This window comes from Amphiprion ocellaris, chromosome 24 (assembly GCF_022539595.1).
Source record: "Amphiprion ocellaris isolate individual 3 ecotype Okinawa chromosome 24, ASM2253959v1, whole genome shotgun sequence".
Classification (NCBI taxonomy): domain Eukaryota; kingdom Metazoa; phylum Chordata; class Actinopteri; family Pomacentridae; genus Amphiprion; species Amphiprion ocellaris.
Window position 1 is genome coordinate 7,308,972 of NC_072789.1, and position 25,715 is coordinate 7,334,686.

The following is a 25,715-nucleotide window of genomic DNA, read 5'->3' on the forward strand; positions in this document are numbered from 1 at the left end:
GATTTTTATTTCATTTTCTCTTTTAAAGAATCCTGAAAAACTATAGTGACATATGAATAAATCTTGACACAGAAATTTTACAAAGACCAGCAGTAAACAAAAAAAGAGAATTATTACATCACTAATGCATCTACATGCATTTATACAACACCTGTACACTATTACTTAAATGTCAAATGACTCAATACTGCATCACCTTACATTAACTGCATGACTTCTAAATTGAACAATAGGTATTTGTTTTTATGTAAAATTAAAAACTGACAGTTTAGATTTATTGTATTAAAAATACAGACCACACAGTAGGAACTCGATCTTATTTTGTTTTCAATACTTTGTATGTTCAGTTTCATTTTTGATGATAGACTCAGTCCTCCTCTGCATGGAAAACACCAGTGTTGCATAAAATCCTGGAGAGATGTTCTTCTATTCATCAGAGATTTTTTTCAGTAGTTCTTTGCTCAAGGGGTTGTGTTGCTCTACCTTCCTCTATCAAACACCCCAAAGGTGTTGTATTGGATTCAAGTCAGGTGACGTACTTGGCCAGGTCATAGTTTTCAGTTTTTTTCTTCTTCTTTCGAAAATCTTGTGTGATTTTGGCAGTGTGCTTTGGATCATTATCCTGCTAAAATATTCCTCTTCTGCCAAGATTCTGCAAACTCTGAGTCATCTTGTCAGTCAGTATTTTGGCAAATTTAAAGATATTTGTGTTGCCACTTATCATCAAGTCATCTCCCCAACACCTTTTGCACCAACGCACTCTGATATCATCACAATCACCCCTCTGTGCTTCACTGTCAGGACTATGCATTTACTGTGGTAGGCCTGGCAAGGTTCACACTACATATGTTGTTTTTCCTGTATCCTTTTCCATCTATGTGAAGAGTGCAATTCCACGTGGAGCTTTGATGCAGACAGACACAGCCCAAAGGTCCAAAACAGAGAGAGCTCTGGTGATCAGGTCATCTTATAAACATGGCGTATTCAATGATGTTTAAATGGTCGCAGGTTTTCTAACTTGTGTGTCAGTGAGCATCGGTGTATTCACTGTTGCTGCTCTGAGTCTCTACTTTATGGCCTCTACTTTCAATATATTCTGTCTAAAGTCATTGTTTTTGATCAGTCATACAAAGATATCCTCAACTTGTAAGTGTAGAAACAATGCAGTTATTGAGAGGTGGCGTGATGTTGAATCATTTGACATTTAAGTGATTTTGCACAGGGTTGTTATCAAACTGAGTAAAATTATGTGGGTAAAAAAGGTGGATATTTGAAGCTGCATGGAGTTCCAGGTACAAGTAGGCATGGAGAAATTATTTAACAATACTCATCAAAAGCCTTTGTGGAATTTAAATTCATTGCGCCAGTAAAGTAATTACAAAAAAAAAAGGTCTCTCTTTTTCTTTTCTTTCCAAGCCAAAAAACAGAGCAGCTGTTTAACTTGTTTTATCACGTTTCACTCTTAAATTTAAACCATCCACCGAATGAAGACGTTTCCTGGATCTAATTTTCCAGCTAGCTTGAAATCCTGACATCTCAATCAGTTGTGATGGGATGCTTTATATCCTTCTGCTCCACTTATCTGATCAAGGCTGATAAAACAGGTGTGCATAAAAGCGTCCTTCATGCATGCTAATGGTAAATCAGCTGAGGAACCTGAATGTCTCTTTTGAATCATGGATGTAACTATGAACAGGTGAGCAAGGGAAGAAAATAAGTGCATGCTGGAACCTTAACTCAGGGATTCGCATGTTTATCCCTGTTTGATTCATCCCTTGTAACTTTTTTTGTTTCCCAACAAACTGACCCAACCTGTGCATGCACTTAAAACTCGTCGGAATGGGAAGAAAGTGTGCACCCTCGGCGCACAGCGGCAGCCAGGGACGGACTCACTGAATAATTGAGCCCGCAGAGATTGAAGCGCTTCCTGACCCTCCACTCAGAAAAGACAGAGGAAGCTATTTTTGTGGCAGGGACACTCACGAGGAACACAAACAAGCGCACACACGGATTCACGAACACAGCCGCGCACGCACGCTTACATATCTAGTTATCCATCTGTCTATGATAAACACACCCATGCAGGGAATATACATCAAAGGTTCTCTCCTCTTCTGAAGAGACTCTTAAGACTTTAAAAGGAACATTGTGTTTCCCCCACTCCGCCTCTCCTTTCATTTCTGTTAAATATCCTTTGCTTGCCCGTATGCACTCTTGAGAATGTGTAACAGGTTACTTAGCGGTATCTCTAGTGTTATTGTCATTAAACCTGGTTTTTAAATCAAGTCCCCGACTTAGATCTTCCTAAATTAACTTACTTCAGTGCGTCCAAAAGGCCACTAGATGATATACATCATGTTATCATTAAATTATTAAGAGCATACATTGTCGTTCACATTGTTTGAATACTAAAATGCCCGTGTGGTCACATTTTATGGATATGAAAAGCTACAAAACTTCTTATATTGGCTGCTTAATTACAGCAGTACTTTAGTACTCAGATGCTTAAATCATCTCTGTTATGAGCATATTAAGCCTGCACAGTGGACCTGATGCAGTGAGGTATTTTTTGATGAATTAGTCTGGTTACAGGGAAAATCAAAATCTAATAGCTCCCACTTAGACCATGCTGTGGATTTTTCCTTCTTCCGTCCTTAATTGCATCAGTACTAGTGTGGAACTGGAGGCAGTTATAACAACAACATGAATTAAAACAACACCAACGTATCCCCATTAAGGCATTACCTGAAGTGTGATAAACAAATTGCTGTGTGATTTTCTTTATTTTGCTGCTATTTCCTCAATTCTCCAGGTTATTCCGCTCAAATTATGAGCCCAACAGCCACGATAACCTTCCCTACACTGGAATCCCCTTGGTGAATTGCTCAACTCACTTAAAGATCCCCTATGTAGAAGGTGGGTGGAGTTTAGGGTTTTACCTCGTTAGCATGCCCATATGTTGTTTTTATATAAGGCACAGCAAAATAAGCAGTTCCAACTGTGGCTGAGCATTTCTACCTTGAAAATGTAGTGTCCTAATGACAGTCTCAAAAACTGTATTATTTTTCTTCTTCAATATCAATTTATAGTTCTCATGTGTGGCTTAATTACATTACAACCTGCCGTTGTGTTGCGTTTCAGCAGAGTCGTAGATGTAGATGGGACTTTGGGTTATGCTGTTGTCAACTGTTCTTAAGGAATTAATTGTTAATTACCAATATTATTATAATTGATCAAAAATATCTGCTGATAAGGCAAAAGACAAAGGGCGTGCACATACTTCAAAAGCACATAAAGGGTCAAGCTAAAAGTCAACATTTCCTTGTAGCTTCACACAGGAAACAAACTCTGCCCTCCTGTGTGAAAGTCCTCTATTTATCCCATTGGACAACTGCATTCTATTCTTGATTATTTTTGCTATTTATACTGTCTCACACGATCTGGGTGGAAAGTTCTGTTTAGCCAAGGGTTCTAGTCTAGTTTCCACTCAAACAACCTGAATTACAACATGCTAAGAAGTTGGTATGCAATTTTTGCCCAATGATGTTTTAAAAAATACGGCCTACTCCAGTTTGTAGTTAAATTTTATCAATGCCAGCATGCTGATCTTCAGCTTTGTGGCATGTTAATATTTTCTAATTAGCACTAAAACCACCAGTCCACTGCCATCAATGCTATAAAAATGGCGAACAATGCATCATTTCAGTGTTAACTGACCTTGGCCATCAGACAGAAGAGAAACTGGCACAAAGCCTTGACAAAGCATCCAGAACTGGATAGACGACTGTGTCACTAAAAATGCAGCTTTTTGAAGGCATTTCCAACAGTGTCCTCCCTGTTGCTTTTTTGTTAAGATCCCTGTTATTCTACTGTAATTTTCATATCCCTTTTCTGAGCCTTCTAAAGTTGACTGTCTATTTCTGCACCTGCCTGCCTTCTGCCTGAACTTGGGTGCTATATCAGTTCCTATCAAAGTCACAGTGATCACGATCAACACAGATATGAGGACCAAAGTGCAGACAAAAACCAGGCACACAGGAACAGAGCTTCTGTTAAACTGATGGTTTAAATGCTGACTAGTAGGCAGGCGGGCAGGTACGTGTGGCTGAGGCAAAATCAAACAGGTTACATGAAGGAAAGAGCGAGGAGGGACAAGAATAACGAAACAATCTGACAGAATAAGGAAAACGATGGCTGGTATACATACCGAGACATACTGAGGTGAGAGAACGGTCAAGATGGAAGATGGACAGCCTCTGGAGTGGAATGGAAGAAGAATCCGTTCAGAATGGCAACCAGAAGGCAGGCAAGATGGGCAGAGATGCTCTGGTCGAGGACGGCGGTGAAAGCAGAACTCACAGCCAACTGGGAAGCTGGCTAAAGGTTGGCTGGTCCAATATTAGGCATGGCTAGCAGGATACCAGGAAAGAAGCCAGAAAGCTCAACTTGAAATCTTCCAATTCAGCCACAACTTATGAAATGATAGGAATCTTTGTCCGCACGCTTTCCATCACGGCAGAAGGTTCCTTCAAGAGAAACCCCGCATCCACTGGGTCCATTGTCAGATTACATTGACATGGTGAGCACCCAAGGAGGACCCATTTGTAGGCATAAATAGCTCATGCTGTCTCACGGGAAGGCAATTATAGGCAGCAAATCAGAAAGCCACATGGCAAAATAAGATCAAAAACAAGAATGGGATGACAAATGATCTGACGAACAACAAGGGAAAGATGGCTGGTGTTTATCTGTGAATCAGCGGGTAATGAGAAACAGGTGAGGTACGTGTGGGAATCAGAGCTGGGTGATCAGGGGATGACACACAGGTGAGCAGGAGGATCAGGAAGGAAGGTCCAGCACAGGGTCAGATGACAAATATAAACTGGGCTGAACAGTATGAAGTGTTTGTAGGAGAGATGTGACACTTTTGTGCCTCACTTTGTTTATCTGTATATTTAAATTCAACCCACATCAATAAATAATCAAGCCCAGCAAATCTGGGTTGTACATTTCATCTGACAAAATAAAATGTACAAGTGAGAATCATGGCTGCAAACTGTCAAAAACAGCAGCTCTGATGGTTTCTTAATCAGTGTGTGTCAAGATCCCTGACAATGTAATCATTTTTACATCACTGAGAGAGTAAATCAATTCCGGACTCAATGACAAGGAGTCTCAAGATGAGTACGAGGCCTCTGTATTTGTTTGATGATACTCAACATCCACAACAACTATAATGGAGCTCACTTGAGGGTCTCTCAATTCTTTTCTCAACAGTCTTTCCGGAGATGAACCTGTTGTTGTTCATGGCAAATAAAGAACTTATTGTTAAGTAATCATGATTCAGACAAAACAGAAGCTCAGACTGACAATTCTCTGTACGAGTGTACAGCAGAAAAGCTGTGCTTTTTCCAGAAGTCAAACAACACTTTAAAGTGCCTTTTAACATAGCCGCAATGCGTGGGTGTGCATGTGAAATGCTGTGTGTGCTTTCTGATGCTTGACCTGCAATAAAGTGACTCAAGGTACTGGGAGAGTGAGGGTGAAAATTCATAAGAAAAGGTTATCTGATTGCTGTGCAGAAGGTCATCGCCTTTTGCGCCAAGACAGCATGAAGACAGCTTCGTAAGTTAATTCAGAAAAAATGAAATGGCATTCACTGCGCTTAATTACATTCTCTAAGGTGGATGAGAAATCTTCATGGCTTGGCAATGCCAGTAATGAAATGAAAAATGATTTTTGTCTTACATAACTTCATATGTGACCTTTTCAAATGGACGACACCTGCTGAAAACAGTGGACACATTTGGCAAACATTCGCCAATATTCCTCTGCTTGTTTTGCCTATTTTTTGAGCTTGCAAACATAATAATCACATTCAAAACTTAAGGCCAGATTTATTTCGTAGAGATTGCCGAGTCAGAAAATAAATGTTAACTCTAGTTGAACGCAAAGCACTCAAGAGAAATGAGATGGAGCAGCTCAAAGTGCAGTAGGTGCTGGTGCAAATGGGATGTTACAGCTCATTGGTGATGGCTAGTTAATGCTGTGCAATTCCTTCCAATTAACCAGAGAAGAAAGACTACTTAAACAATTAATTATACTGCAAATCATTATGAAATGCAAATTGTTTACTTGTATTTCTCATCTGGCAGGCATGTCAAGTGATACGTTATGTCTTGCTTTAACAGTCCTGAAGTGAGCTAAGCAGCTTGAATATGTATTCAGGTGTAAACCTAAAGACTGTGATGAATGAGGGTCAAAGTTCAACATGTACTGCTATAAGGAAGTAGTCTCGACTGTATGAAGCAGAATGTACTTTATAAGGGCAGGTGCATTATGTACTAAAATGGAGAAGAAAAAGTATACAATTTGGAATACATTGTAAGTTATTTGTTCCTGCATTATACTTGGAGCCATGTTCAGTTGGCTTGCCTGTCGAAAACTGCACCCTCCCCATTAATATTCTTACTTTCTGAAGAACTGAAATAAATAAAGTTTATATTTTTATTCATTTTTGCTTACATATTTATTTATTTTTATACAACCATAACACACCCTTCAGGTTGTTTTTGCCCTATGACTTTCTGTACCCTAAAAGTAAGAATTCTTTTCCCACCAAAGTTTCCCTTGAGGTTTTTATGAATCTATTTCCATGCACTGTTTTGGCCATAGATAATCTGGGAATCCACTGTTTATGCCACAAAGTCTGAAAAGGGAACTCCACTGATTTTACACTTCAAACTGTGTTTTCATGTGTGCTGGAGAACTGCTGGATGTTTAAAAAAGTAAAGCCTTTTATGGCTCTTGGGGAGCTGCACAAAGTCTGTTCAATTGCCTTAAGTGGTGCCACTTGAGTCAGTGTTAGCTGGGTCTGAGTATTTGTAGTGTATCAAGTGGAATTACATTAGGGGTAATGTACAACACATTTTGAAACCAGCCCTCCTGGTTAATTGTCAATTTAAGTCATGCTTAAACATATATAGTTAAAAATCACTTGTGGAAAACAAATAACCAATGTGGGACTTCTATGGCAAAGGGTTTGGGAAAAGGCATGACGACAAAGGCTCGGGGACCTTTTTTGTCGTGGTTATAGTAAGAAATGTGGTTAAAAGAATCACAAATAGTGGTCTTAATGTGCCAATTTTGTCGCCCCATCTATCCACCTCGACCTCCTCCTTGCCTCAAAACTACATACTACATCCACTAGAGGGTTTTGTCACAGAAACATATAGAATTTCACAGACTTTCCTGAAACAACTGATGTAAATGGACAGTCTCATTTTATGAGGAAGTAAAATGTGAGGAATAACAAAGAGATGTATTATTGTAAATGCAATAATTACAAAAGGTACACCAAACTTGACATATAAACTGTGTCTCCAGCCTGCAGTGACTGCTTTGTAAACACACTGCATGTGCTGCGGGTGGAATGAGTTATATCTGTATGTTTAAAATAGTCACAAATCCCAGAAACAAATCAACTTGGTAAATCTGGCATTCAGTGTCTAATTGTGGAAACCAATGAACCAAAAAAAAAAAAAAAAAAAAATCCCATAAAAATCCTGTTTAAAATAAAAATGCTCCAGACTGCTTTGCTTTTAAGTATGTTACTTGGAGTGATTAAATGGTTACACACATTTGGTGGTAATTGTTGGTTTAATCCGGGGTTTTACAGAATCGCCCAAAATTGGCATTCTTGTCTGGCAGTAGAGTTGTGGAATATGTGTTCTCTTTGGGATGCTTCCTAATGAATCCAAGCAGGAGTCAGCACTGAAAGTACAAAAAGGCTTTAAAGATGAAATGTACATCGCAAAGAGTTGCCAAGTACAATAATAAGTGAACAGAACAGGTGGATCTGGGTGTTGTATGTAAATAAAGCACGTAGTTTTTCACTCTGGGTCTTGACTAAATGCAACTGTGGTAATTTTTATGAATATGGCAATTTTGAATCAGCAGATATTGATTAGCTGACACAGCAATAATTTCAGAACTAGTAAATCGTCTTCTGTTTGTTTGCCTTCCTCCTCCGGCATGTCCTCATTTCCTCCTAAATCTTTCAATATACATTATTGCCCCTCACTTTCCTGGCCCTTATTAGATTTCATTACCTTCCACTGTTTCTCCTTATTTTTCCTTCTCGTCCTCCGCTTGTTTTCCTCCTCAGAATCAATGCATACAGAAATTTAGCGTTTGAAGTGAAACTCTTTAATCGGTATATAAATTAATTATGGGCTGTTTGTGCCTGAAAGACCACTCTTATGGCCTGGAAAAAGGATCACCCTTTCAAACACATTGAAAAAGGCTGGAGGTATCAACATGGGTTTATGGGCATGTTAGTTATTTAAGAAAGATAAACAAGAAACAGTGGATTTTGTTCATTAAGGCAGAGGGCTTTAAAAGGCTGCTGTTTTGTTACTAATTAATTTTACCTCTGTTCAAGGACACGAGTTTGATTTTAAGATTGCACACATACATTTGTGTCCACATACTTACATATGCATAGAAATTATTTTGAAAAATGGTGAAAAAAAGGCATCAGAACCACTTGGGTCTTTGTACAGAATTAGTACAGCTATGAAAATGGGGCATGTGGCTACAATGGCAGAACATTGGTGGAACAATAACAGCTGCTACATTTGTGATGAGATGCATGTAAGGTAGGGTATATGTGAAGGATACACATTCAACACAAGAGTCTAAACCAAGATTTAGCCACTATAGGTACACATGTACCAACACAGCAGGTATTAAACAACTTAAATAGTTCATTGCAGTCAATTCTTTGAGCAAAAGCTACAATAGTCTGAGTCCAGATGGGCTCAAGAGGTGGGGAAAGCATCAGACAAGCCCACCTTCAATCACTGGACACAAGACAGCCATCAAAGCTTTTCACAAGCATTCAAAACTTATTAACACAGTAATAATTTCCAAAGCTACAACAGGCATGCTTATTAGAGAGTGTAATTTAGCAATTGAGACTGTAATGACTCATAGAAAAAGAAATATTAACTGAGATTTCTAGAGAGAAATTGATGCTTTTTGATTAAAGCCAGCATCTAGGGGCTGCTGCACTGTGAGGTACTCAGTCATGAATGGGAGTACTTGCTGCTTGGAAATCCTATAAAACTTTAGGACTTCTTTTTATTTAGCCCAAGAATAATTTGCAATTCATGTTTGCCCTGACAGCAGGCCATCACTAAATTTCCTGTTACGGAAAATTTTGTCAATTGGGAGAAATGGATGTGTCCATGTATCCGCTCTGTATGTTTCTTCTTGTATCTCTGTATATTGACGAATGTTTCACTTCACATTCACAGACACAGACCTGTCAACCTATCATTGTAAACATGACAAACTTCATTCAGGAAAGATGAAATCAACCATACAAGGTCGCCTAAGTGAACACAACTCCTGCCTCTGCCACTACATTTAATACCTCATTAATGCTAACACTATTAACAGGCCAAACACAAGTAAATCATTAGTCTCAGACAAAGAAACACAGGTGTTGATTGGACCTGAGGCGAGATGTTCAGCGAAGCACAGCCAACAGTCTGCATCATTTTTCATTTCGCCTCCCACAGCCTTCAAGTAAACAGCCATGTATGCAAATGACTTTCTTTTGTTTCTTTCAAAGGTCTTTCTATTTGATTCTTAGGAATGAACAAGACAAAAGCATGTTTATGAAATTAGCTCTGCACACGCACTCACACACAAACAGTCTTCAAAATGCCACTCATATCCGCAGGTACAGCACAGTTTTGTTTATTACACATGTGACAGAAGTTCACCGTCACCCCTAAGCGGTGGTTGAATGGTCGTGTTTACCGTCACACACAAGGAGCATCACTGGGAGGCTGCCTCCGGGACAAAGCAACAGTGAGGCATTCTGGGTGTATATTTGGGGAGAAGGGGAGTGGTGGTAGTGGTGTGGATGAAGAGAATCGGAGAATAAAACAGAATATTTAAATATGATGATGAAGTACCATCAGAACCAGCGGAGAAAAGGACACATGACTTGGAGAAATTGAAAGCTCCTCCATGTTTATCTTTTTTCTTCTTCTTCTTGAGGGACTGGAAATGTAGTCCAGCGACCAATTTTCCAAGGTCTGGGAGATATAAATATTTCACTTATAAATATTTATACGAACTATGCAGCATTAGTTTTGCCTGTGGAAATACATTACCCAGTGATCTGTGCTTAAGTTTAAGATTCCCTTCTCTGCAAAGTATAAGATAATAAAGTGCAAGAGGGAGTTTTAGAACCCACTAGCATCTACTTGATCAGCAATAAAGCAGAGTCCATTATGAGTGAGCAGTAATGGTGAAATATTTATGGCAAGCTGAGCTCACTTTTTTAGGTAGGTTCACTAAGAAAACCAGTACAAGAGAAGCAGGCAGATCGCTGGAGGTGGTAGACTTAAGAAAAAGTGGACATTGACAAAATAGTCCATTAAAAACAAAAAACACCTTCATTCAAAAATATTTTAAAAATTCTGCTAGATTTATTTGAAAACTCAAAAAAAAATTCCAATATTAGTTAATTATAAGAGTTGCATGATATCTAACAGCAGATGACTGTGTCATAGTTACAATGCATTGTAGAAAGTGAGAAAAAAACTAACTTGAATCATCTGATAATGATTTTATTGATGATGGCGTTGCCACTGAACAACTGGCTGTTAATTTGGATTAACTATTCCATACAGGAAGTGTTGTGTTACACTGATGTTAGCTTAAAGCAGAGGGAAGTCAATCTATTAAAGCCTGTCAATAATATTAATGCTCATTAAATCGTTTTGGAGGCTCAGAATAGTGTCAAAAATAGAAACGGGACACGCTCCCTTGACAATTCTGTTTTCTTGAAAGCAACATATCAGCAATTTATTTCATTTGCAGTCTGATCAGCTGGTCAGGAATCAGTCCCTGTAGAGTTATTCGTATTTTCAGTCAACGTCTGCACTGAATTTACAGATAGGCATGGCTGTACGGATTTTTCATACATTGTTAATATGTATAAATAATGAAATCTCACAATACAGTATTGACATGTCAGCATACTATCGCTAATTTAAAAAAAAAAAGTCAACAGTATGGCACAGAGAAAATAAAAGTTTTTTTTTTTAAGTTTGAAGGTCTATATTAAGTGACTAATACTTGGCTAGCGTGTTAGCAGTTAGCTCCCAAGCTCTTTTACATTTTGAGAGAAACACATAAGTAACTCACATAAGCTAGTAGCAAGACTTTCACCCATTAGACTGGGGTTTGTGCCCTATACCAGACTGTTATTCTAACATTTAAGCTTTTCTTTTCACTTGCTGTTTGGCTAGGTTTTGGCAGCAAAATTACATGGTGAGGTTAAGAAAAATGGCACAGTTTGGGTTACCAAACCATTTTCACAACATATTTGAAGCTTCTCCTCCATTTTCTGGGTTACCAGGGTGACAAGCGTGGGTTCCATTAAAATACGATTGTTTGGCATAAAAGGACCAACCGTGATGCAATAAAATAAAAGGCAAAGATATGTTGATTTGAAGCAAATTTGTGATAGTTCAAAATGTACATAAGGATGCAGTTCAGTTGTATATATAGTTTTTTCTTGAAACAGTTATTTTGTGTTGTATCATAAACACATTTTCAATAAATATATCTGCCATTTTTTGAATTGTTTTCCAACTGTTGCTCATTTTTAGCCAACCAGTCATATATTAGACTCATCACCGTGGTAAGCTGACTCATATTTTAACTCAAAAAATATTTGCCTAAACCAACCCAAGTACTTTTGGCACCTAAACCTAACTAATGAAGGGAGTGAAAACACAGGACACAAATCTCAGTCTTCTGGGTGGAAGTCCCATTACTGATGACCTACCAACACAGACTGTGTGGCTCTTTGAAAGTGGAAAGTTTTCCAATGTCACACAGTTACCTGAAAATAAGTTTCTTCCAAAATGTAACTGAGAAGGCAGTTGAGTGGTGTAATAATGTAATTATCAGAAGACAGAGTTACTCTGTTGGTTTAAAATAATTTGTTCTACAACAAGTTTGGCACAATGTTTAAAAGTAGTAAAACAGAAGTGACTGGAAATAATGTTTGAATGGAAATACCATCTCCTTTAGTATGGTGGTAGGAGTAGTGGAATGAAGTAAGCATGAACTCTACATACACAGTAGTAGTAGTAGAGTAAAATTTACTAAACAGAATTATTTGTCATTTAAATTTTATGTCCTTTCTTTCTGTTTATTTTCTTCCAAATTTTTACTCTCACCAAGACCTCACATCACGTAATGAGTGAAGGAGCGAGTGGCAAACAATAGATGACTCACTCTAACTGCTGATTTGAGAAATGTTAATCCTGGGAAGCCTGTTACCGCCAATCTAGACACTTTTTTATTGACAGTTTGCAGTCAGAAACTTTCAGGCCAAAACATTTCTGGCTCAGGGAGCTTTCAATCAAGCTCTGATTGAACACACAGTCATAAAGTTAGTATATCTGCCCTCTTGGGAGGCATATTTGGGTAAATAAATGTGGAAACTGTGGCTGAAAGACATCTGTAATTGGTGAAGAGCGAGTTGCCTCTCTGCAAAGAGGAGGAAGCTATTTGTTTTGACACTGTTAAAGTCAAGCTAATTAATTTCAGTAAGACGTGCTTTGCTGTCAACATCCTTTGGCTTTAATATTGGATTTCATATTATCCAATTCTGACTGGTATTTGCACTCCTGAAGCCAGATTTTAAGTTTTTCTCTCAAGTTTATCTGCTGATATCCTTTGTGTGCAAAGTAAACAACATATTTTAGGGTGTGTTGCTTCTATTTGATGTGCCAAATGCATTCTGAGTGGTATCATAAATAGAAAGGGATTTTATGTGGAGAAGTTGTGCAAGGAGGATTGTCATCTGCTCTGTCATCATTCTCAATGACTGTTCATTCAACTCACAGATCACACGAGAAACAATACATTTTTAATTACATGAATGCTTTTTAGCAGTTCCTGTATCTGTTGCCTGCTGTGCAAAACTTGGTCAGGGACAGGAGGGAAATCGTTTATCACATTTTGAATACTTTACAACCTAAAATAAAATATTTACACCCTTAATAATGAACTTCTAGTCACTGACTTTACACCGGCTTCTTCCAGCAGACAATACATAATACAAGTCACCTTTGATTAGCTCACCTACAGGTCTCTGCTTCATTCATTTGCTTTTTGTCAATGGCCATAAATAATAGACTCCCGTGACAGCTTTGTTTTCTGTCTCTGAAATGGATCCCCAGGGGAATAATGCAAGCCTTCGTAGTTAATTTCAGTCAGATATCTCCCCACACTCAGCTTCATTGTTTCGCATAATGTCTATGAATAATGCACCTGCTTCAGTGCCTTGTCTTGCAGATATAGTCCCCTAAAGGTCCAAAGTCAGAGCAGAAAATCCCATTTGGGGATTGCCTGACGAGTTCATCTGCACCAGTCATAACATATAACACTTGGTGGTTTAGCCGTCTGAAATATGGGCGCGTCACCAACAGTGTGGTGTTTCCCTATCGTTACCCACCAAAGGTCATGCATGGCGACAGTAACAAAAGGGATTCTGGTGACAGCTGTAGTAAGAAGGTTAGGTCTCATTTGCTTGTTTTTGGAAAAGGTCGGAAAGGTTACAAAAAGAGTGACACTGCGTGAAGTTTGGGGAGCGATTCAAACACCACAAGATATAAAAATCTGTGCATCTTTTTTGGGTCACCTTACAAAGTTTGGGATGACAAAAATTACTAAAGCATAGAAATAAAACCGTCCTGTACAGAAAATCCTCCTGTAATTGCATACCATCCCCTTAAACCCAGATCAGCTCTTTGTCAAACATAATCCCTAAGACACAGTCTCAAAACAGGAGTATATAGTAGTAATATTGTATTTTTCTCGTACATTTCATATCAGCCAAAGATTGTGAATGAGTTCCTACTGTCTGACCTTATCACTGAGGTGTCCGCCTTGTTTACATTCTATAGCGGACTTCCAGCTGATGTACTGACCTTCTGCTGGCCATGTTGGAGGTCCTCAGCCCCTATGAGATAGGAAGCTGTGAATAGCTGCTACTGTTTCTCCATTGTCTGACTCCAGGGTGTTAAAATGTGTTAAATCCTCGACTGCTTCTGCTCGATCCTGCAGTATTTTTTTAAATCATATCCTATTTTTGATGAATGAGATTTTAATTGCAGAGGAACTTACTTCATTAAATAAATGTTATATAGTTTCAGCAATTAAAGTGTAACTTTACCCCGAGTTCTGAGCCCACCTCCACCCACTGCATCGTTTTGGAAAATGTTCAAATGTAGGAAAGAGGCTGAGACGGGAGAAAGGGAGGGTATGTGTGAGGCAGTAGTTGCAACACAGAATCTGCCACATCTATGCCTCATAGGGTTCTTCTGAGATGGAGAACTTTTCCTTCAGAATCCAGTGAAGCAAACATTAGTGGTCCTGAGCAGCCAGGTCTTGGAGCCGAGGCTGATAGACCAAATTCAAAGTGGCACATTTTTGTCAATCAGGGTATTGTTTACTGCAGTGACTAAAACCTGTTAGTTTGTATAGTTTGTTTTCCTATTCATGCAAGCAAAGATTATGTAAAGTATTGGAACATACTTGCCATTCATTCTATGTATTGTAAAGCAACAATAAATAGCTTGACTGAACCTGATCATGAGAATGTATTGTTATTCACTCCACAGTCACAGAATCCCTTTTAATAGCGCATCTCTAATTGGATCTGTGCTGCTCTCTCCTTTTTATCCTATCTCTGTCTTGTTCACAGCCGTGTTCACCTGTTTATTTAGCCTGTACAGTACTGAACAAATCATTTTGACTGCTGGGCTGCAGAAAATTCAGTCTGACAGTTAAACCTTGGAAATTGTCTCATTTGCAGTGGGACTGGTGCATTGAAACCTCAAGGTTAACAAAAAACATTCAATTAGTTTACTGAGCACCACGTTTGTTTGTTTTTTGCCACAACTTCTCTGCACTGACAGCCATGATTTTTCTCTTGCATTCATGTTTCAGCAATGAGTGCTGGAAACATGCACTGTAGTGTTAAATACTTTCAGCTGTGATGGCACCTGCTGCATTACAGATTTCATCAGCCATGTTGCTGCAGCTAAGGCAACCTGTTGTAATCTGTATATGGGGTACTAACACTGGGGTTGGGACAAAAAGACCAGCCCTCACAGGACCAGTCCACTGACAGAAGTCCTGAACTTCCTCATGCCACTTCACACCTGCTCTAGTCAGAAGGATGGTAGAAAAGAGCATCTGAAGGGAAATAACGCAATCCGGTAATGTTTCCACAGCTGTCAAATGCACAAGTAGAAGCTGTTGTGCTCTGTTGTGTGGATGATGAATTTTGATCAAGATCTATATGAAAATGAGACACTCAAAGCTAGGGGCTGATGGAGGTGGGCTGCCTACCTCTGTTTACAGCACATTAATGTTCTTTTTTTTCTTATGGAAATTTTATCAAGAAGTAGAGAAATTCAAGATGGTTGTTTAGATGGCAGCATTGGCCTTGACATCAGTGTGTTCAGTCATATTCAAGTCATGAAATGCATTTCTATGCAGTAAATTTAGTAAGAAAAGTCAATATTAACACCATCATTAATGTGTTTCTTCACTTTAGATGAACATCATTTAGTTTACAGCTCAGAAACATGTTTAAGATCTGGCCTATCCCATGGTATCCGTAAAAACAATCTGAGCTTTACCCCTAATTATCCAGCTACAGTCAGCACTTCTCATAGGATCATTCCACCTCAGTTCACCAAATTTTAAAAAGTTCACACATGACCGACTCCTGATTGTCCCATTTTTTTCATTGCATACATAAATTATTCAGTAAAATGTGTAAACTCTGGGGTCAGGGGAAACATCAGTTTTTGAGTTTAAAAATCCTTAGAGGGGTGGGGTCATTTGGAGAAATAATGTAGCTAGAGTGCAGGGGTTTTTTTGCAGGCTCATTGATATGTACATATGTTCCTTTATGGTACAACCCTGCTTTAATAGAGTAATACAAACCAGTTAGATATAACATCCACTGAGCACTTATTAAAGGTGACACCACTCCAATAGTGTCTCAACTGAAAGAATTGTATAATACTGGAACTGGGCTAAAAGAAAAAGCATGGTTTTCCAACTCATAGTGCTCCAATAATTTTAAGAAAAGTGGCACCAGAAGCAATCACATGCATATGTCAGACATATATATTTTGACTTGTTTTTGATTTCATTATCAAAATATGTTTAATTTCATTATAGTCTTGTCAGCAAAGAGTGAGTCACATAGTAGCATTGTGTTGGGGACAGTTGGTAGCAATAATACATGGTGTACCATTCCTCTTTAACCCTTTGATGCACAACATGGGTCTAAAGTGACCTATATTCAATGGAAAATGGGTATTTCTTGACCCATGTTGTGCATCAAAGGGTTAAGGATTTTTAACTCAAACACTAATGTTACCTATGACCCCGGATTTTACACTTGGTCAACTTCATCAACATCCACCAATTTAAATATCAGCTAAACTGAAGATGTCAGACGTGGGACATTCGGTGAATTGAGGCAGAATGACCCCATAAATGAAATTCAGTTCAGTCCAAAACACTGTATTCATCCCTCAGAGTTAGTTTAGTTTAAGAGAAACATTTCTGTATTCATCAAAAAAAATCATTCATAGACAATACAAAGTGAATATTAATATTTTTAGAAAGCCATCTTAATGTACAATACGTGCAGTGTTGATATTTTGTATTTACGTTGTGATGTACTCACTCCCCACTCGGTTTTCCCACTTTTCTGAGGGGTGAGACATGGTCAAAGCCCACACTCACTCCCCCAGTCTGTCACCCTCCCAAAAGGACATGAGGACAATGAGTGGGAAGTGATAGTGTTCAGTCGCAGCCTACAGGCAGATGCTGGGGTGGAGGAAGAAGGACTTATGAAATGATACATAACAGCAGCAGGTGACAGCATGTCGGTGTGTAGCGAGGAAGCAGGGAAGGATGTGTTGGATATATGTTTCAGAGACAAAAGTATGATAAATTATCCCGCTTACTGTATAAAAAGTCAAAGCCTCATAATTATAAGTGCAACAACAGCAGCCATTAAGCTGCCGACTGTCAGCAGAAGCCACATGTATCCAAATGCTTTTAATTACAGCTTCAAAGACAGTGAGGATCAATGAATGACAGTGTTTGTCAGTTATATTTTGTCTGGTTATATTTAGCCATTATTTGCAAGTTGTGGCACCAGGCACCAGTCATGGTAGAGTTGAGGTGCTTGTTGAAATCAATAAGATGGGTGGATATTTTAATAACAATCCAGTTCCTGCCTGTTGGATTTTTGCTGTTTTTTATGTTTTTAGTGCAACACTTCTCTCTGACAAATGCAGCTGCTGCAATAATACCAGAAGACCCACCAAGGAAAAAAGCTTTTCAGAAAACTTGAAATCGATGTTTTGAGGCACCTGGACTATGAAAATAAATTCGCCTTTAACACTTTGGGGAAATAAAAGTATATTCATATCCACTTTTTCAAGGATTTAAGTTACTGTGTGCTGCAAAAAAAGGCATAAACAGGGACTGTTCAGCACTAGACATACAGAGGAGATTCTAACAATAAAAGCAGGGTAAATTCTTTGACTTATTTTACCTGCTAAGTAATTCTGAGTCGATGTTCTCACGCTACATCTCACAATTAGAAGAGGGGTCAATACTGAGGTGAAGCAAATATGCTGAAGTAAACAGTTTGGGAGATGGTGTACTTTAATTTCCATATCAAAAGCATAATATGTAATTGAATGTTTCCAGTGAGTGCCGTGCTGCTTTAGTATTTTCTTTGATGTGGACACATTTGTGTTCAAACAAACAGCGGCTCCTCCAGAAGGACTCGACCGAGGCTGCTTAGCACTCAGACTTCACCGTGCACATCTTTCTCTGTCTCTACGCTTCTCTGAAAAGGATGGTCAGATCAGTAAATTGACTCTACTTTTCTTTCGCCAGGAGTACCAGATCGATATTATCTTCGCCCAGACCTGGGTGGACACCCGTCTGCGGTACAACAGCAGCAGCATGCGGATTCTCACCCTCAACAGGTATTCTGGATTTACTGAGGACACACTGCACACACACAGGCAGCTTTATTTATAGACTCCTAAATATGTCACCTATGTGGCTGTACTGACACATATCTACCAGCAATTGCAGCATTTTCTTTGTTGTTTAAATTCGCTGTATCTCCAAGATGCTGCTGTGAGTCTTTCTTTCCACCGTAGCAACTATTGTGTTTGAACATTTTCATACTGTGAATATCTCATTTGAGAACAACATTCTTCTCTCTCTCGGGAAGAGGCCTGTAATTAATGGAACACATTGATTGATGTGCTTTGTTTTCCCCAAGTCACCCGAGTATTTTATTATCCTCTTATTGGGAAGGGGAGCTGCGTCATGCATTTCAGGGAAATCTGAAGGAATTCAGCAGCAGTCATTTCTTACCTTCTGTTCTCCCTTGTTTGTCTGCCTCTTTCTTCCACCAGCAATATGGTCGGCCTGATCTGGCTGCCCGACACCATCTTTAGGAATTCCAAGAATGCTGATTCTCACTGGATAACAACACCCAATCAGCTGCTCCGGATCTGGAACAATGGAAAAATACTTTACACACTGAGGTAAAAGCCATCAAAACACATGAAAACGCACAGTACAGCCACATGAAGAATATAAATCCCTGAGTAGAGCGACAACGGGGAATAAATGACAGGTAGCGCTCCTTTCAAATGTAAATAACTTCCTCTTTTGTGACCCTCAATGTCAACTGCTGACAGTGTATAAACCCATATTCACTGAAATCAATATGAAATTGTTAGTGATTTAATGCAGGCACCCAAGACTTTTGAGGTCATTGTTACATCACCCATAATTTTTCAACAGTTTGCAGTGAGCATGGATTTTCCTTTATAGCTTGTTTTTGTGCAGAGGCAGGCAGCAATGTATCACCATCCTGGATGTGCTAATATATGCATGGCTTCAAAAACTGCAGTCAGTAGAGGTCAGTGGATTTCAATAAACTTCACAGTGGTATAAAGCAGTTGCAAATACAGTCAATTTATTAGTTACACCTAGCAAAACCAATGCAACCTAACAGTCCTGTGCGAATTCCCGACTTAATGAAGGTTACATTTTCAACTTCTGCTAAAACCTTTTAGCAATTGTAGATCATCTATGAGACTTTGATTCTAAACCCCACCAGCAGATACTAAAAGAAGTCCACAGACTGCTTACAACAGCTGGAAAAGGAGAGAACCATTGACTGTCCTTTAGATGAGCAGATTTACCCTGGAGAAGCCATCACATATATGTAGACTTCCAAAGATACACCAGGAAGAAGCCCCAGCCAGACCTATCATCAGCAGCATTAACATCCAAAACTCCACAGATTTTGCCAACAAGTGGTCACAGATGTAACCATGGTTTCATATGATGTCACCATTATAATTGTGTAGCTACATCTGAGGCAGTGGGGGCCATCAGAAAATGACTTCTGTCAGAAAGTCCTTTAAACAACAGAACCGACTTCTCCCCCACTCAGATATGTGCCCTGCTGGACGTCCATCTAACCACCACTTATTTCAAGTACAATGACTGTTTCTACAGACAAAAGCACAGCTGTGCCATTTGCTGTTCAGGGCCACCCATTGTGGTCAGTCTATACAGGGAGGAAGTGGGAAAATAAGAGCACCGAGCCCTTTCAAGAGAACAACTCCCAGCCACTGGGTCAGACGTGGACGAATCAAAATCAAACCCCAAGAAGTAGAAGCCTTCACAGAATGTTCAGTATCAACTGGAGGTGATGTGTGAGTTCACAAGGGAGGGTGTCAGGAAAAAAAAACCTGTCCAGGGCTACACAGACTGTTTGACTCCTGCCACCCAGTGAAACATAAGTCTGGGTTATTGGAACCGTTCAGTACTGGGCTATGCAAAAGGAAATGAGGGCTCATACATTATAAAAATCACTTACAAAACAATCCCAACTGGGACCTCATGAAGATAGAAACAAGATCTGGAAAAACATGTGGCAAAATGTAACAGAGAAGACAAGAATAACAGGCAGGCCGACAACATTCTGGTTCACTTCAGACCCAGCAAAACTCTGAGACACTAACTGGTTCACTTTAAAGATAAAACAACTGCATACAAGCTTAGCAATGAGCACTAAAGCAGAACTCCTCAAGCATATTTAATGACAGAAAGCTGATCAGGACAACAGTCAGGAGTCTGCCTGATCTAAACACTCTTTTAAAGACAACAGTGGTCACAGTTTGGACAGAGATAACGTATGCCATCTATTTTTGTAAATAGACTGCAACAGAACTATGATTTGACTTACTTTAGATTGTAAATATCATCAATGTTTTTGCTTTTTTCATTGGAATTTGATAATCAGCTTTTGCTACAAAGCCTTGATATACCCTTGAGACATTCAGATAAAAAGTTCTCTTCCAATATGTCATGCGGTTCTGTTCATCTTATTTTCTTTCTGACAGCTACTCAGTGGTAAAAACAACACACAGCAGAGGGTTGTGTGTTTGTGTGTGTGTTTGCTCATGGCCTTATGGCGAAATAACTGTCTCTGTGTCTCTGTCTACAGAAAAAAACACTCAGGATTTGAGTGGACCAATTCTTTTTAAATTTGAGTGGCATCTGGGTTTATGAACCCTCAAGCTCCGACATGAGCATTTTCTGTCTTGAGGATCCAATTTCACCTGTGTATGCAGGATTTCAAGCTAGACTGCGGTCAAATAACAAAAAACCACCATGAGTGTTTGTTTTCAGGCCTCTTGGAGGACCAGATGCACAGCTCCAGCTGTGTCAGGACGGTTCAGATGCTGTCATGAAGAAGCAAATAAAACAAACAAAAACATACTGAATGACTCTAAGGTTCTTCGCTAGGACTCTAGTATTTCAACATATTTGTCTTGACTGGTGAGGGTCAGTTAGCTCTCAGTATACTGTGATGCCTGCCTGTACAAATACTCAGATAGGTGAAATGTGGCTTTTTAGGCAGCTATCTATAAATGGACTGGAGAAAGCTTACTTCTCACTGTTGTAATTATTACCTAAAATCTAACCCATAATTGTAGGGGTATGATTTGGGGTGTTGTAGCGGTTAATAACACTGTGACCATGAGCTTCAAAACTGAGCCATAAATACGCACATTATCAGCAGGAGTCCACTGGTTCAAGACTAAAATGCTCTGCTATAAAACAGCCCCAAGTGTAAAGCTTCAGTAATCAATATTTTTAAATTAACAAAGGACCTAATGATTATGTGTAAAATGAAAGGAGTCACTCATAATGACAAAGCCACAGAATTATCCACCAGCGCAGCTGTTCCCCCTCAGTTCTACAGAATGTTTTAGTGTCAGTTCGGCTTAGTGTTTTGGTTTTCCTTGTACAAACTTGCATCAACATCGCTTTCTGCAGCTATTTTGGGTGAAATCTGATAAACCAACTGCACGATACTTGCCGAGGACCAAACAGCAGACAAACAAATGAAACTAGCTTGTAAACATAGGATAGCTATTAGCAAGCCAAAGACCTGGAAGGAAAGTAATTACTTAAATTATAGTTGGCATAAGGTCACTTTATTGTTGTTCTCCTTAACTAATAAGAGGGAACAAACACAACTAAAATGTAAGATAACATTAATGTTTCATTCAGTAGTGAGTAGCGTAACTCCAGATGTTTGCTAATTTTCCTCAGTGTGCAAAAGCAAACATTATTACAAGAGTGTTAACATTCTTAGTTTTCTGCAAACTACATAAAAATATGTTCAGCTTTAAGAAGGCAGTTAACAAGATGTTTTCTTTTTTTCTTGCTTAGTGAGTTTGGCTCTTTAATGGTTTAGATAGAAATTCTAATTTAATTTTGTATTTAAAGTATTTTTCTTTACTCTAGCTTTATAAAGCAAAGCATCTGTGCATAACAGGTGTTGACTTGTGTCTGCCAAACCAGGCATTTGTAATGATGACAAAAATAGTTTCCCAGCATCTGCACCCCACACAGCTGTGTGTAGATACTAACAGGGAAGTGACTTCTAAAGACCGCTGTATGTTGGCTCCCAGGAAGACTGATTCTACTCATAAATGTGAAAAAAGAAATTCCTCTTCACAATCACTAACTTGCCCCAAAATGTTTGGGCTTTAATAGCTAATTTCACTTCTGCTAATGCGTGTCTCTGTGATGAATTTGAAAATTATTGTTTCATTAAAAGGATATTAAGTCTTAAAGAGGCGTATGTTTGGGGGCATATTTGCCTCGACTGACACATCTCTCACACTCAAGTCTCCGCTGTGTTCGTTGCTGCTTGTTCTTTTCACCTCAGCTCCGCTCTCTTGCCCAAATTTGGCTTTCTTTGGCTCCTGACAGGCTGAGAAGCGAGGAAGTATGCAAATTAGAATTGTACATCATCTGCACTTTGTTCACCTACAAACAAGAGAGCGAGGCAGCCCTCTTCCTGTTTTGACTGAGACTCCTCTTTTGTTCTCTCAGTCAGTCAATTAATGAGAAATTTTACCAACATAACAACACAAATCCAGCTGAAGAAAAATCTCCTGTTGGTCCCATTTTTGCAGCCCATACTTTATCTCCTAAAAATATAATTTCGGATGATATATTAAAGTAACACACAGTGGAAATAAACTGAGTTGGATTTAGGTTAATATTTTTCATGTTAAACTAATCCCCTGTGTCTTTGTGATCATTGCTGTTTCCCCAAAACAGCTGCTGTATTGACTTGTCCAGCGATCGTTGCTAAGTACTCCTGATGCTCGAAAGCTCACAAACCTTTGGGCCCTGACCTGACTGAGAAAACATGTTGGTGCTGATGAGGAAACACTTCTCTCATTTTGAGGGATTTCACACATCAGCAAAGCAACCAAGTGTGATCCTGCACCATCTGGTTTGAAGCCAGTGCTTCATATGCAATATAAGCAGTGATGAATGCGGTGCATTAACACTATGTGCTTCATGGCCCGAGAAATGAAGGATCTGAAGTACTTTCACTGCCTCAACTGTCTTTGTCTAAGTGTCTCTGTCTCTCTGTGTCTCTCTCCCTCTACAGGATGACCATCAACGCAGAATGCCAGCTGCAACTCCACAATTTCCCAATGGACGAACACTCCTGTCCTCTCGTCTTCTCCAGCTGTGAATATTGGCAATAGCATACACGCATGCATGAAAAACACACACAGAGACACAAATACGCAGATATTCATGCATGGTTATGTTTATATACATGCTAAAGTAAACCAGCAAAAGCAGATGGGGAACTTCATGAACACAAATGGAGGAAAAAAATTGTATTGACAGATTTAACAGCAGGGAAGTGTTATGCTGCAGATAAAAACAAAAAAAAAAATGATCTTTAAGTTGGTCTGAGCAGGTGGGAATAAAAGCATGATATTAATGCCAAAATGGGGAACAAAACTGCACCTAATTAGCATAAACTCAACTTCAGCTACTGAGCCACCTCAGCAAAAGAAGAACCCTAAACTGTTTTAATATGCTGGGAGAAGCAGACTTTTGAGAGTCTGTAGGGAATACCCTAAGTAGGGGTGTTCCAGTTTCAGAGGGAATCACTGATCAGGGGATTGGGGATCAGCTGTGTATACTATATAGAGGGATATTTAATAAACCTGTCTCATATTACTGTCAGCAGTGCAAAATTTTTAGCAGGGTATTTACTAAGACTGCATTTAGAGGTCTCAGCTGAAGTTCAAGTGATTGATGCTGGAGCTTTAAATATCAGCCAAAGAGAAGACATTGTATGAAGAGGGGGCAGAAATTATATTAGTTAAATCGCCCAAGATTGTCAGTTCAACAAAAAGACGAGTGATTAAATCAGTTCTGGAAAATGAGTGGGCAGTGGTGTGAACGTTTAAAACTAATGTAAACAGAATATATAAGGGCCTGCCTAATAATTACTTCTGCTGAAGAACTGAAAAGTTAAAGCTGTGTGAAAACACTCTGTTCCTCTATAATTTCTCTCAGATAAAACAGACTTTAAATTTCACATAGAATGGAGTTTACTGCAGTGGTCAGTCTGTGGTGATAAAACAGCGATCAAATTTTACTTCTCTAAACAGGAACACATTAAAATACGATTGCAACTGCAGTGCAGGTTTTCTTCCATTTCACAGCCACAAAATCTCCATGCAGTTCCTTATAAAATAAGCACAAATGCAATTTGATTGTTTGGCGACTGTAAAGGGATGCTCAGAATACTTCACAAATGCTGCAGTGAAAACAGCTCAAGTCCTGAAGTTAGACACTGCCGAGCTACCTCTCAAAGACGTCTTATTTCAGAAATACTGCTGTTCTATAATATGAATGCCGATTTTTACTCATTTTTAATCACATTTTACACTAAAATACACTATTTTACTGATGGTTTCACTCCTAAAATTAATTTAATTCAAAGTTTAATTGTAAGTCAGTTACAAATAATTGATGTGGAGCTGTGCAGACACTAGTTCTGCCTCCCAGTGGGTCATTAGATTCAGAAAAATGACCAAATGAAAAAGATGGTTAGGACCTCAGTGGAGCTGCTCCTGAGTCTGAGGGTAAATCAGAATATGGAGCACCAAAATGCAGGACATGAGGTGTACCGGCAGGAAGGACAGAAACAAAAATGCTAATTTGTAATCCACACTGAGGCTTGGTACGGTTACTAAACACAACTGCCTTTTAAACCTGGCTTAGCAGAGAAGTTCCCATCATTTACAGTATATCCAAAGAAACAAACAAGGTAAAACAATCTTTAGGAGCAGTATGTGTTAGATCAGTGTTTTCATGGATGTTTGAGAATAATGTTATGTTTCAGTGATGTTTTTCTTAAGCCTAAACTGGCAATATATTCCAGAAAATACAAACTGTAAAAAGAAAAAATAACAGTTGTGCTTTGTAAGGAAAATCGTGATATCGGGTTATTTAAGCTCTACTTGGTAAAAAAAAAAAAAAAAAAAAAAAATATATATATATATATATATATATATTTTCTGTCTGTGTAGATTCTAGGTCTTGGTAAACCTGAGTGCCTCAGTAAAAAGCAACTGGACTTTTCTTTTTGGTTACTTAAAACATTTCACCTCTCATCCAAAAGGTTAGCTCAGTTCAGACTGAGTCAGTCAGAAGCACTTAGGGGTTATCATGACTTCTTCCTCTCTTTATGCTTAAACTAAGCTAGCTGACTGCTGATTGTCGTCTTAGGCCAGGGTGATACTTTCATCACTTGTGAGTCCACAGGAGTCCACAGGAGCCCACACGTACACCTCTGCAAACATCCATGTGGAGCCCAAAATTTGTGTCTGCACGGGCAGGCTACATTGTGACTATGCTACAAGGGCAATAGTGCACATGCTCAGCAGTAGTGCACATGTGCAAAAATATATATATATGACCTATAGCGCATGTATAGAACACAGTCTTCCAAGTGGATTCCTGCAGATTAGAAAAGTAGTATAATAACAATAACCTCATGTCTGTGGTGCCACAGCTGTCTGTCTGCAAGAGACTATATGAAGACTTTTTGGGCCAATTCAGCCCAGTTTCATCCTCTGTCCAAGTCTGCATTGCAAGTAATGCATGTGCCAGGAAAACAAGGGGCTTGTCAGTCA

At 39.0% G+C, this 25,715-nt stretch overlaps 2 protein-coding genes across 5 annotated transcripts in view; one reads left to right on the forward strand and one right to left on the reverse strand.

Annotated features, from left to right (window-relative positions):
* LOC111563566 (gamma-aminobutyric acid receptor subunit beta-3-like) overlaps window positions 1-18,674 on the reverse strand; it is a 157,532-nt gene extending 138,858 nt beyond the window's left edge. For all 3 annotated transcript variants that reach the window (XM_035944669.2, XM_035944667.2, XM_055008416.1), the window contains exon 1: window positions 18,535-18,674. The gene's annotated coding sequence lies outside the window, so the exon portion shown is untranslated. The remainder of the gene's footprint in view (window positions 1-18,534) is intronic.
* The window catches only part of LOC111563567 (gamma-aminobutyric acid receptor subunit gamma-3-like), a 115,826-nt gene that overhangs the window by 49,071 nt on the left and 41,040 nt on the right, over window positions 1-25,715 (forward strand). For both annotated transcript variants that reach the window (XM_023262683.3, XM_035944671.2), the window contains exons 4-6: window positions 18,043-18,134; window positions 18,576-18,707; window positions 23,162-23,244. In XM_023262683.3, coding sequence (XP_023118451.2) covers window positions 18,043-18,134; window positions 18,576-18,707; window positions 23,162-23,244 — 307 coding nt within the window. The remainder of the gene's footprint in view (window positions 1-18,042; window positions 18,135-18,575; window positions 18,708-23,161; window positions 23,245-25,715) is intronic.